Source organism: Hemisphaericaspora subhashii (genome assembly GCF_019202705.1).
Source record: "Hemisphaericaspora subhashii strain CBS 10753 chromosome Unknown scaffold133, whole genome shotgun sequence".
Taxonomy (NCBI): Eukaryota; Fungi; Ascomycota; class Pichiomycetes; order Serinales; family Debaryomycetaceae; genus Hemisphaericaspora; species Hemisphaericaspora subhashii.
The window spans coordinates 1-14,105 of record NW_026057428.1 but is presented as its reverse complement, the minus strand read 5'-3'; the positions used below and the strand labels follow the sequence as shown (position 1 = coordinate 14,105).

General features: G+C 34.4%; 5 protein-coding genes across 5 annotated transcripts; all 5 read right to left on the bottom strand. All coding sequences in view use genetic code 12, as the record gives it.

Moving 5' to 3' along the window:
• Positions 1-82: 82 nt before the first annotated feature.
• IRE1 (bifunctional endoribonuclease/protein kinase) lies at positions 83-3,616 on the bottom strand (the record flags this gene model as incomplete). The annotated part of the gene is made up of 1 exon (XM_049409382.1): positions 83-3,616. One exon carries the CDS (start codon positions 3,614-3,616, stop codon positions 83-85), a length of 3,534 nt encoding a protein of 1,177 aa, XP_049261388.1.
• A 977-nt stretch (positions 3,617-4,593) lies between these two features.
• On the bottom strand, positions 4,594-5,004 carry J8A68_005327 (uncharacterized protein; the record flags this gene model as incomplete). The annotated part of the gene is made up of 1 exon (XM_049409381.1): positions 4,594-5,004. The coding sequence occupies one exon, from the start codon at positions 5,002-5,004 to the stop codon at positions 4,594-4,596; it is 411 nt and encodes a 136-aa protein (XP_049261387.1).
• Positions 5,005-5,758: 754 nt separating this feature from the next.
• On the bottom strand, positions 5,759-6,751 carry J8A68_005326 (uncharacterized protein; the record flags this gene model as incomplete). Its single annotated transcript, XM_049409380.1, has 1 exon — positions 5,759-6,751. One exon carries the CDS (start codon positions 6,749-6,751, stop codon positions 5,759-5,761), a length of 993 nt encoding a protein of 330 aa, XP_049261386.1.
• A 1,029-nt stretch (positions 6,752-7,780) lies between these two features.
• Positions 7,781-9,429, bottom strand: J8A68_005325 (uncharacterized protein; the record flags this gene model as incomplete). The annotated part of the gene is made up of 2 exons (XM_049409379.1): positions 7,781-8,516; positions 8,672-9,429. The coding sequence occupies 2 exons, from the start codon at positions 9,427-9,429 to the stop codon at positions 7,781-7,783; spliced, it is 1,494 nt and encodes a 497-aa protein (XP_049261385.1).
• Positions 9,430-10,286: 857 nt separating this feature from the next.
• Positions 10,287-13,349, bottom strand: J8A68_005324 (uncharacterized protein; the record flags this gene model as incomplete). The annotated part of the gene is made up of 1 exon (XM_049409378.1): positions 10,287-13,349. One exon carries the CDS (start codon positions 13,347-13,349, stop codon positions 10,287-10,289), a length of 3,063 nt encoding a protein of 1,020 aa, XP_049261384.1.
• Positions 13,350-14,105: the final 756 nt, after the last annotated feature.

Sequence of the window (14,105 nt, the reverse complement as noted above, 5' to 3'; positions counted from 1 at the left end):
AAACCCAAACAAATGCCATTATTATATATAATCATAATCATACTAAGGTGATAAAAACAAAAACAACAATTAAAAACAAACACTAGACATAATATTCCGTAAATACATGTTCATCCTTTAAATTTTCTTCCACGCAATAATAAACCTCCATCAACAACCTAGGAAACTTATCATTGAAATATTTGTAGAAACCATCAGGTAATGGCCTCATCTTTGCCTGTAATGATTCAGGCATATCATTGAAATGATGATACTTATTTCTCATGGCCCTTAATAAATCCATCAATTTATCAGGATTATATCTTCTATATTTGCCCAAATTATCCAAGAATTCTTGATCAAATTTTCTATGCCAATTCCCATGGTGAATCTTATAACCTCTAGCTTCCAATTTTAGTAATAATTCACTTGGTGGATCTCTACGTTCAATCTCAAATCTATCACTTACTTTCAATAAAAATTCAAGACGTTTATGATTTTCCCAAAACAATGGATGTTTTAAAATCTTGGATGTATTTGGTCTTAATGAAGGATTTGCCGAGATTAAACTTGAAATCAAATCAGTGGATTCATATTTATCATTGGGACATTTTTCTAATAATTGTCTCAAGTCATATTCACCTTTTATTATATTACCTTCACGAAGATAACGATCACCAAATGGATGTGAACCACCAGTCAAAATATAATAAAATACACATCCAAGTGAAAAAATATCAATGGCTTTGGTTAACCTCTTACCAGAAGAAGAAGATGATGATGGGTGACTTGTTCCATTTTGTGAATGAACCGATGAGATCGAATCTGGTGATATTTCAGACAAATCATGGTGTAATAATAATTCCGGTGCTCTCCAACCGGAAGTGCCCAGTGCTGCATGTTGAGTGGTTGCTCTGAATGATGATTGATCATTATCCAATTTTTTACATAATCCAAAATCGGAAATCAACAAACGAACATTATTTTCTTCTTGGTGTTGAGTCAGTCCATTTTGTTTATGATGATGATGTTTCTTTCTCTTTGCATCTGCCACTAAGATATTCTGGGGTTTGATATCACGATGAACAATCTTTAATGAATGTAAATAGTGTAATCCACTTGCCAATTGATACAAAATATCATTTTTTCTTGGAATTCGTAACATTGGTTGCTTCTTTTCAACAATATCTTCCAAGGTACATAAACATAATTCCAACGCAATATAAAGAAACTTCTCCGACTCAGAAGATTGAGAACAGAAATATCTAACCACATTAGGATGATCATCAGATTCTTGTAAAAGACGAACTTCATGACTGGCAACATCAAAGAAATCAAGTAACATTCTCTTAACAGCAACAGGACGATTCTCAAAAGTTCCTTCAAATACTACAGTCCCATGAGATCCATATCCTAAAATCTTATCGGAAATAACAAGGTTGTTTTCGATTTGAAGTTTCTTTTTGGATTTTGGAGGGACTGGATTGACTTTTAAAAGACTCTTTGTTGATATGACGACTTCTTCGTCTTCTCTAATGATTTCTTCAACATCTTCATCATCATTATCATCATCCCTTCCATCACCATCAGATTTATTCTTGTTGATTCTTCTTCCACCACGTTTCCCACCTCTACTTCCTCTCTTTCTCTTCTTTTTCGTAACTGGTGCATCCGTATCTATATCGTCATTTTCATCACCTTCTTTGTGCTCTGTTGATTCCGGTTCAACAATCACAACTTTCTTCTTTGGACTTGGGTCATCAACTGTGGATTTGTCCTCATTGGAGGAATCTGAACTAGCAGATACCGTCTTTTCACTAACATCTTCATCAGCGAATTTAGACATAATCAATTTTTCCTCCACAATTTCATTAACCGTACCGTTCTTACCTATGTTAGTCTTTTGTTTAGTTATGCCTATCTCTTGTTTAATTTCTTCCACAGTTCCTGATTCCTGATCATTCTTCTGTTCTACTCTATATTCACCAAACATTCTTCTGATAAACTTATTGGATTTCCCAAATGTCATCAATAACACAAACACAACCAACAACACCGCCAAATCCTCAAATATCCTACGAGCGAAACGTGCCGAAGTAGTGATAGTATTTGGAGCTGGAGGTGGAGGCGGTTCAATACCCAGAGTTTCATATTCATGATCATTTATTGGTTCAAGGAAGATTATATCTGAACCTGTTGGTATTTTTGCCGGGAATTTAATTCCATCCATGATATTTGGTATTTGATCGGCAATATTCGCGTCAACTGGTGGTTGTTGTTCTTCGGGTGAATGTGGTCTCCCATCTCCGATTCTTTTGATGTTGGAAGTGGTAAATCTTGGCATTGGTTGATATGATGTGTCTGAGCTTAATTCAAATACTCGATGTATACCTGTAACCAATCTTTCAACTTGATCTTCTGGATATTTAGCTAGATGGAAATTTTCAATAAAGTGTAGTTGATCACTAAGACCACGATAATAATTATTTATGATAGTTTGATAATTTGATATTGGTGCACTTTTGATTAATGTTGGATAATTTGTAAAGCTCATTGCTATCCATTCTTGACAATTCGATGTTTTGTTTATGAATACCAAACCGTTGCTGTTTGCGTCGTGTTCTTGATGCTGCAAACCATTTAATACTTTCAATGGATGAGGTAATAACACATATTCATTATTTTTCCCATTATTGAAAACATCAAATACATTGACTGCTAATGCTGGTAGTTTACTTATCCATATTGGAGTCCCCACGTCTTGGTTTATCGCAAGTAATGAACGATCATGGAAAGGTGTGAAATATAATTTGTCTAAAGATTGTTGATTTTGCATAATTAAGTCATTATCAATGTTATTTGGAACCCATTGAGAATAGGTAACATTCCAGACAATATTACTGTTTGTTTTAGAATGAATGGATAATTCATAAGTAGTCTTTCCGACCATGACCGTATCATCCGGCTTATATTGTCCATTCCATGGAGAAGCGGGGACACTATTCGGTATAGGACATTTTTCGTCATTTCCAAATGAGGATTTAATTTCTCCTGTATGTATATTGATTGTATACAAGGAAGTTCTTCTTGTTCCGGTATAGATCTTATCATCTCCACTTAATGAAAACGGCGATTCCATTACAAGATCTTTTATACTTGTCGGTAGTTTATTCAATCCAAATTTAGGTGTGAAATAATATAACGATCCATCTTGGTATGGTTCAACAAACCAAAGAATATTTGTTGCTTGTGAATTTTCTTGTGATTGAGTGGTATTGGTTCTAATTTTCACCAAAGGTTCATCTATCGGTAATGTCCAAATTAATAACCCACTATTCCTTTCAACTCCATGGAGATTACCATCTATATCACTTATTAATAACAAATCCGTTAATTTACAGTCTGCTATTGATCTATAGTCCAAAGGAGCTATAGATGGAGAAAGCCTTGGTTCGGTTATTGTTGGCTGATTAACATCCACAGATTCACTCTGCAATGCATGTTGTTGATGGTTGTATATATTTTGTGCTGTTAGGTAATTACGAGTTTCTGTTGTTAACCTCTCTAGTCGTGGTGATGAATATGCTATGGATATTAGTAGTATAAATGCTGATACTAATGGTAGTAGAAGTTGCATGACCTATAGTAAAATATGAGGGAGGACACCAAAATCTCTAGTTATAATCTAAAATGGACAAATATGAATTTTGTCAATGACACTAAATATATATATTGTATGTCTGTAACGCTTCTATTAGCTAAGTATAATTCACAACTATCTTGAGTTACGAAAGGGAGTTTAATTAAAATTTTATCTATTGGGGATTTTTTCTGAATGGGATTGGAGGGAGGAAGGGAAAAAAAAAAATCCTTTAGAATAATCTTCTTTCTTCTATTTCTGTTTTAAAAAAAAAGAAAAAATACGGTTTGGGATATTTTTTAATTTTTTTTTTGTACAGTATCAGACACAAATATTTTTTATAATTATAGGATTAGCGGATTTGTGTCTATCACTTTGTACTTGATCTGGAGCAAACAAACTCGGGGTGACTTTATAATTTCAAAGTTACAATAAGACACAACCTTTTTCTTATTGAATAGGTAACAATTGGCCCGGTATTTAAATAATGAAATCGAGTCATGACAAATCATATTTTAGTTATGATTCATGATGTTTTAAACTCAAAAATAGTAGTGTGCATTGTTCAGAATTGCAACAAAATCCAGAAAGAAAGGCCGCAAAAAACCTTGGTAATCATGTGACATTTCTTGGTGGGGTATAAAATCAAGAAGAAATCTATTCTTTAACAAACCCCAAATTAGACGATCTTGTCAACTGTTCGGCAAAGGGAGATGTAATGTTTATTGCTGAGGCTCATTCGTTGATTATGTTTCTTGGGCTTGCGTGATCTTAATAACTGGATTAATTAGTTTATTTGGCAGGCAAAAGATTCCTGTCAAATGGCTGCAAAGACTTAAATACATAGCCTCTTAGTGAATCAGCACGAAAATAAGCAGCATTTCATAGCGATAATTATTTGCAGTTTTTTTAATAAAACTCAAGACATAATTTACCCTGACCCAGCTTTTAGGAACCAACCACCAAAAACCTCTCTAGTCATCATCATTAGCGTCAACCCCCATTTCCTTAAAGATCTCACTGATCCTAACTTGTCTCAGATCAGCAATCTTACCAATTAGATCCAAAGCCAAATCTTTCAATTCATTATACTTGTTTAGTTGTTTAATATGTCTTTTAATAATCACTTCTGGCTCATCTTGACCCTCTAATTGGGAACTTAATTGAGAACAATGAGTTATAAGTTCGCTTAATTTCTTTTCCTTTTCTGTTAGTCTAGAGTTGGCAGTGTCTTCCTTTGGGAGGATTGTAACTAAATCAGCTGGTGGTATGCCTTGGACTTCGATACTGGTGTTGACCGATTCAAAGGTGGTGTTAGGAGTGGTTGAGGATGACGAAGATGAAGTATCCCTTGAAGATATTAAGCGTCTGCTTCTCTTGGTCATTATACACTAAAGTTATTGGTATAAAAAGATGAATAGATTCAAGTATTTGATATGTATGAAGAAGAAGACAGCGTAGAATAAAAAAAATTTTGGCAGCAAATGGTTGCCAAAAAAAATTGGTTCACCAACTTCCAAAAGTCTTTAAGAATTCAAATCTACTTATAAGTTATAGAACCTTCCTATCAATCTAGCTTAATCTCTAAAGAAGATCCGCCTCTTTATGTGTGATATACATAATTTCAAAAATTGGACTTTTTGTGGTTAAGATGTGGCTTTCTGCTGTTTACCAAACCCCTCGGGAATTTTGTTCAGTAAAACTACACTCTCAAAAGTGGTTTACTAGATCTATGAAAATTCCCGTTCAAGAAAAGTTGAATGCGTCGTTTCATCTACAGCGAACACGGAAATTTTAGATTTAAGCAAGATTCCTCATTAGCAAGTACTGCGCTGCGTTGGCTAAAACAAGACGCTTATGCGAAATCTAGATATTTCCAGTGGAGTTAAAAGTGACAACATTTACGTCATTTTGGCATGGCACAATACCTCTAAGCAGTCCAGGTTTGTGTTAGCTAATGTTAAACTACAGGTACGTTTCTGGAGGGATATATCTGAAACCGTTGAAAGGGTTGAAACAGTCGCAGCTTGGAATTTCGGCTATCTTTTCTTTGCCCCACAAAAACGTTGACACAAATTGGCTTCCCATTGTATTCCATGTGTATTAATTAACCAGTTACAAAGCAAAAAAAAAAAAAAACTATAAACTTCTATCTAATGGAGTTGGCGCAGCAGGTAATTCATTTCTTCTCCTTGATGACAACTTATACCTGATTTTATCAATTGCCGCGGCAGAAACTTTAATATCTTCGACTCTTACATGATCCCGCCTTGGCCTTGAGTCATGAAAATGACCATGATTTGAAGTTCTATGATGGGTTGTGCCATTCAGCCCCTCGGATCTGATACTTGGGGCGGGGCTTGTTGAATAATTTGCATGATCTTGCCTGAATGTCCATATTGAACTATCCAAATCATATTCACCACTAGAAAGAGCTCTTCTCTTCATTTCGGGATCAGAAACACTCCTAGGTTGAAATTGATCATCAATTGGATATGGAACAGATTCTTCTTGGGAAGATACAGATCTTGAAAACGATGCACCTCTTCTTCTTGGTTTTGATGTTTTGGTTTTTGATCTTATTTTTTGTGAATTAATTTCTTGGCTCTGTTGCTTGCGTGGTGGTGCTAAGATCACATTATTTACAATCGAGGTGAACATGGATACTAAATTGAGTGAATACTCCAAGATTGTGGCAATGAGATTACCTTCATATCTGAGTTGATAATTAGCAGGCTTAGCATATATACTACCCAATTGATCCAATTGTTGTGTCAATGAATTGAGTCTAATGCTACGAAATATTGGTAGTAAATATTTTTCTTCGTATGATTTGAAATTTTCTATATCCAAGAATATTCTTGTAATTATGACATTATTTAATAAGCCGATGGTATTATCATTGCTGTAGAATAACCATACCTTAACAGCTGAGCATATTAATGTACTTATTACATTCGTAAGCAAATTATATTGTATAAATTGTAGTATAACATAATATAGCCAATAATTTAATAAGCATCTATATGTATCTGACAGCAATTGAATAGATGAATCCAATGACTTGATAGTTAATAAAAATGGTATAATTGTTGTTAGTATGCTTGATGCAATATCTATTAGGATAAACATGTGTTGTTAATTGTTAAAGCGATTGACTATGTAATGAAAAGGTAAATGTTGCAATTGTAGAAAGAAGACAGAAGAAAGAAGAAGAAGGTTTTATAAAAAAAAGGAAAATTATAATTTGAAAAATATCAAATTAAATAAATATGAAAATTAATGATGCCTTATAGAGTTAAAGAGATGATGATTATGATGGGTGATAAATGACAGATGAAAGTGTTATGACTATCCCGCATTTGCCAAATTTGCATGATGGTTGAAAAAGAATAACAAAATAATTTTTTTTTAATTAAATTAGTACAGCCTGCATACAAAAAACAAAGGAACGCAATGAGAGGAACAATCACAATTAAGAATAAAGAGACGTTATGTCGTGTGTAATTGCTTTTTTTTAAATCCATTTGCCCACCAAAAAAAAAAATTGGATGACTATTACGTCATGGAACGTTAAAACCAATTATCATCACTCACAAAAAAAAATATATTTTCAAGAGTCATTGCCGATTTTATTCAATTTTGCTATTCGTTTACAGTTTCAGATGAAATGCCTCATAGCCTCATAACCTCAGTTTAATTTTATTGGTTAACCTTATCTACTAATGAACTAGTCGGATTTAAACGGTTTTAAAAAAGACTATTTCATACTATTCGATATATTCGATAATCCTCTAGTATTACAAGTTGAAGTCAAAAATTTTCAAAGATGTTTATGACCTTAATCGTTTAAAACATAGTAATATTTCAAAGACGTTCGACATCTCTTTACAGTATGAGCGTTTGCGCAACGCTTATAGGAAAGTCTCGAAATCTGCTAAACCATACAGTACTATGAAAATGCTAAGGCATTGGTTTTGGTGCACTATTTAAGATCATTAGAAGATTCTTCCCAGCAAGAAAAGAACAAATTGTAGTATACATTTGTATTCAAGCTTTATAATTAAGCAAATACTAAAATAAAGAAAAAAAATACCGAAATAGCAATATCATAATTAGTTGATATTGTATAACCAAAACTGACAGCTGAAAGTTTCTACCTTAAATATCGACAATCAAAGAAACCACGATCATCACTATCACATATAAAGCATTTCTCTCCGACCCAATGGCAGCACCACCTTCAAAAGTGTCGATAATTTGGGCATTATCTGTTCCCAACGTAGAGTCATCGACTGATCCATCATTTTGAACAATTTGAGCACCAACCATAGCATTCTCCACTACTGAATTACTCGTAACCATTACTGTTTCTGTCGCCATAGTTGGTATCTTCGAGGCTTCTATTCCGGATTCAATGACAGAATCAGCAGGATCCTTGTTAAGGTCATCGTCGGCATCTACGTCTCCCAGCCAGGGACCAGCGGGTTTTATGTCATTGGGGTTGTCTACTTCCGAACTGGTAGATTGAGCATTGCCTGAGTCGGGAGTTGAAGTTTGATCGCCTGCCTTCTGAGAGCTGGTAGCTGTATCATATCCAGATGCAATAGAACTAGGAGTTGAAGCTCCATCTTGAGACAGGGAGTTGTTTTCATATGGTCCATCCAATTCATTCACTTGATTTGGTTCTGATTCTACTGACGCTGGTTGCTCATTTTCTTGCTGCGAGTTCAGGACATTGGCTCCATTTTCCTCTTCTGGTTCATCCAGGTCATTTGGAGTTCCACCTGATCCGTTGTCTTCTTGATTGTCAGATTCTGAATTCTCTTCATCCGATCCTGATGATGGTTCACTTGGCTGGTCTAGTTGTGATTCACCAGCTGCTTCGAGTATTTCTCTTGGTATTTCGGTCAGAGGTAAGCTGGGACAAGTACATTCACAAGTATAACGATCTGCATTTTCATCAATGGTTCCCGTGTATTAATATGAAGAGTTCCGCCCTCATAATATTCGTCGGGAACATATTCTCCCTCGAATTTACTCAAATCATACCCTGGACCGAAATCTATTCTATCCCCCTCAGCTATCAAATAATTCTCATCATAGGAAAACGTCTCAGACCTAATTTTCAAAATATTCAGTAATCCAAAATTTACAATCCTAATGATTCCCCCTATAGGCGGCTGCAAATACAACAACGATGTGTCATGATCATTACCTGGGAGGCAGACAGAAGGGTTCAATTCCCCGCCGAGAAAGCTGAAGGTGGAGTTTTCAAGAACATAGTAACCCGTCCCCTTTGGATCCCCTGTGTGCATGATGATTTGTGCATCCTTTGCACAAAATGTACCTTCATTGGTGAAATCTGTACTTTGAAATAAACTTATATTAGTGTTCCCAATCAAATAAATTTCTCCTTCGTTCAGCATGTTTGCGTGGATGCGGAAATATCGCAGCTGCAAATTCTGGAATGTGAGATATCCACGATTTATATTCTTATTAATCATAGATACATAAAAATAAGAATCCCCCAGTTTATTTGCAATTATATGAGTATTCAGGTCAAATACACTCAGATAAAACTCGTTGTATACAGAAGGCGTTCTAGAATCATAGTAGTAAAAGTCGTTATTAAAGGTTGCTCCCAGAATTTCGAATACAATTGTGTCTTTAAAGGCAACAACGCCATTGAATTCGATAGGGTCGTCGTAGTAAAAAAACCCACCACCTGTTTGGATGATCGGTTCTTCAATGGCAATCCCACAAGTAACTCTGATAATTGTGATGAACACAATAAGTATTAAGTTCATTGTAGTCATACTAATAATTGATTATTTCGTTCCAAATGAAGAAAAATCAAACTTGGATATTACAAATCTAGAGGAGGAGGTGGGAGAAGCCAATTCTTTTATAGTTCTAGGTGTATAAAGCTCCTTAATCATGTTGTACCAATTTTTCATAAGATGTAATAAAAATCATTAATTGATTGCAAAAAAAGTAAAATATTTTTTAACACCGTCATCTTACAAGTAAGTAAAATCAATTTTTATGTGACATTTGACCATGGCACTATATAAGTAACATAATAATTGTAAAATGTATAGTAACCCCAATGACAAGAAAAAATAAGCANAGTAACATAATAATTGTAAAATGTATAGTAACCCCAATGACAAGAAAAAATAAGCATGAGTGTATGATAATTTATGAAACAGAATAATAATTAACCAAAACTCTTGACTAAATTGTATTGGGCAATAAATGACAGGAATAGGAAATAAATACTACAGAGTAAACTGTACATGATGTCTACAGATTAAACATATGAAATAATTATAAGGATTTAAATGACTATTAATTATGAAAGACAAGAAATATTGAATGAAACTGTACTTGATGTTACAGATGAAAATTAACTATTAAACAACGTGTACTATCTCCGGATTCCTCTAAATGAAAGAAGCGGTGTCGTGACTTTTGCAAAGCCAAATGACAGATCAGATTATTCATATATTTTAGTTCATAAACTTAGTGTATCATTTAATCGATACCGTTTAAAAAAAGCTTACACTTATTTACTCCATTATTTTTTTCCATATTATTACTCTATATAAGAAAGCTACTCACAATTTTCTCCTCTCCTGCCAGCGGAGAAATGAAAATTACTCTATAAATCCAATTGCTCCCTTATCTTTTCTAATTTCAATTGAGTCAACCGTAATATTTCTTTCAATTCTTGTTGACTATACTTTTGTTTCAAATCATCTTCCCTCCATTGACCAACTTCTTCATCAAAATTTAACTTCAACTTACCATCACTTCTTTCTTGTAACCAATTCCATATAGAAACTTCTTGTTTTCGAACCATTTTCTCATTTTGCAATGCAGTCTCGACTGATGGGATAATTAAATATTGATTATCTTTAATCTTGATATGTGACATATATGCATTGTTATCAGGTATAATATCAATAAGGTTATTATGAGCTTGTGGTCTACCTATAAATATTCTATTAAATAAAGTTATTGAGATAATAAATCCAATAATCAATATTATAGAACCAGTAATAATCCCTCCCACAAACGGAACCGGAACCAAATCTCCAATAGATTCAACCAAATCAACAAACTTGCCCATAATACTCTTCTCCGCAGGTTGAGCTTGAACAACCAGTTTCTCTTCTTCTGGAGTCTTTTCCTTTCTACTAACGGTTCCTCTTCTCCCTCTTGTCATCTTTCTCTTTGGAGTCTTCTTATCGCCTTGAGCAATTATCTGATTCAATGACTCAATCATCGACTTCATAGACTCCTTTTGTCCATCAATGCTACCCTTTTCGATTGCTCCTTTGAGCCATGATTTCCCACTCCATTCAATGGAAGTAATCACATAAATTCGCGTTTGATTCTTATCGGCCCAACTGAAGAATAATCTTGTTTTTATTTGGAATGAATTCCCACTAGGGACATCTGGAGTTTGAGTAGTTTGTTCAATCTCAAAACATGATTCAGGTGAATATTTGATAACTTTGTCTTGAATAATACATTTTGTTTGTTTGGGTCCAATACTTCCTCCAAGGGGTTTTATATATGTATAATTACGTTCTTTAGTGTTTTTATCCAATCCAACAATTGATGATTCGGTAATATCAAAATTTTTCTGATCTTTTAATATGGAAATGATCTTGGAAGTATCTGAACCGAAAAGAATCATGAAAATTACACCAGGAGGAGCTTTAACTATTTCATCAGCAATGAAAACGTCATTGGCGCCTTTTGTATATCCATTTTCGGTAGGAGGATGGGAAAGAGGACCAACGACAGGTAATCCCTTGAAAGTATTCTTCAAACTCTCTTTTTCCATATCAGTTGAACTACTCTCATTATTATTATCGTGTTCTTTACCTGATTTATCAGTCTCTCCGTCATTATTGTTGTTTTCATTTGAGTCAAAATCACTCATATTATCACCTGAAAAATCCATCAATGAATCACCTTCATGATTTCCACTATTTTCATCTGACATTATTTGATTATCTTCATCATCACTACCACCTCCTGTAGGTCCACTACTTCCCGTTGGATGAGAAATCCCTGAAAATTTAGATTCTCCCCTTCTTCTGGATTTAGTACCATTCAATTGAATTTTCAGAGGATCGATATCTGAATTCTCGAGTAATACTCGATGCCATACGTTTGTGATTAAATCAAATGTAGTATCACGACTTAAAAATGTCGCAAACACGTATTTATGATGCAAGGTTCTAATAATCATCCCATTGGGGAACAAGACAGCTGTGGATTTCTTTTCAATCTGGATAACTTCTTGTAACGGAATCATTATATTTGTGACCCAACCCAAAATATTCGAATTAAAGCAGATGAAATGATCACTTAGATACATTTTCCCCTGGACTAATATATCTTTAGATACTGCACAACTAAATTCATCAATTAATTTTTCACTTGGTGGAAGTTTTTTAAATACTTGATGGAAATCTTTATTGCGTTTCTTCAGGGCATGCTTAATCTTTTCGGTATAATCAATTATGTTATCTACTTCTTCGTCAGATGATAGGTTCTCGTCAGTTTCAATATATTCATCAATTCCTTCTGTACTTCTCAGTTGTAAGTCTCCCATCATTCTTGAATTCATATCAGCGTGGCTTCCACTGCTGCCAATGGTGTTGATTTCTAGCAATGACGAGCCTCGTCTCCTTCTGGTGGTTGGTACAGTATTCAGCGACACCGCTGTTGAAGATGGATTAAGAAGATTGTTTCCATTGATGGATTTTCTGTGGGGACGCTTTATCCCATCATTCATTACCATACTTCTATTTGTAATGTCCGGACTTAAGGCACGTTTTATCCCTTCTACTTTTATAGCTGTCGAATTATCTCTTTGTGAATCAATGACGATTTCTTCTTTTGATTCAAAATCAGCAAGGCTTAAATCTCCTTTTCCTAATGTATTCAAAGGAGATTCTCTAACTGGTTCAAATTGAACTTCTTGAGCAGATAAAAGTGAACTTACATCATTAGGTCTTGAGTCATCGTCATTTAACAGGACATCTAGATCTTGTCTAGGTTGATCATCTTTGCCATTGAGCCATGTATCTAATTTATTCGAGAATGAATGACTTCGTATATTATCATCATTCTGAGTAGGAGCTGAGGAAGAGATTTTATTTGCAGCTGCATTGAATATTGAGGATAAGAATCCATTGGCTTCTGGTTTTGTAATTTGTTGTTGTGACGAGGATTGATCCAACTTCAGAGATGATGCATGAACGGATGACGTGGCTGATTCCTTTTGTGAATTGGGTACTCCTAAAGTTTGTCGCCGTGTAGTTGATTGTGTGAAAGAATCTGAAGATTGAATTGGATGCAGTGGTTTTGTAGGGAGTGTGTTTGCTCTTTGTGGTTGAGGGGCATTAATGGTAATCCCTGGTTTAGAATGCATAGATGGTTCTGCTTGTGAAGTGTATGAATTATTCATTGTGGAATTCATAATATTCGAGTCTTCACTACTAGCGAAACTGACTTGTAAGGATGGTCTTGGATTATGTCTTGTTTCTACTTCTGATTTATTTGAATTACTTCGGGATGGTTTTGTAACTTTGATTATCTTATTAATTGTTTCTTTTAATATAGAATCCGATTCTTGTTTATCTCCTTCTTGTGCAATCGATGCTTCATCCAGCTTTTGCTGTTTCGTCAAACTTAACCGCATTTTTTTATTTTAATTTAATACGGGCGTGTTAAATTTTTAAGGTTAAGACGGGGGGCTGGCCTTGGCGCTAGGTTACCCAAGAGAAAAAAATAACTCTGAACGATGTGTGTATTGTTTCTGAAATTCCAATTTAAAGTTTAGTTAGAAAGTATCAATCAGATGGCATGAATTTGAAGATGTGGTAATGAATGGAACAAATTGTTTCGAAGAATTGCTTAATTACGATTTATTTTCTAATTCAATCATTTAATCAGCTTAGTTCGTTGCTGGCGTTTTACTCCTCAATTTTGTTCCATCGTTCCTTTTTTCTCCTATTAATTATTTCAATTTTGTTCCCTGTAAATTATTTATTACTGCCGACCCGCGACGCGACCTAGAGATTTCGCCCTTCTAACAACCGTTCGGCGAGATGCCAATTTTTTATCTATAAACTAGGAGTAGATTTTTAGTCTCATCATCCAATCAGGTGATCTATCTCTGTTAGAAAATGAGGAAGGCTAGAGAATATCTTTTCTGCATTTTAATACAAAGATGATTTTTTTAGATTTATTTTATGTAATTATATGGTATTAATAAACTAACAAGAATATGTAAAAATACGAACAAGGTATTATTCTATAAAACTATATCGACGACGAAATAAACAATAGCAATTAATCGAATTAGCAATACTGAGATACTCAGCAAGTCATAAGACAAACCCCGAGACTCTCTGGCAAATGACCTTAAAATAATGGTTTCAACAAGTTAAAGGTT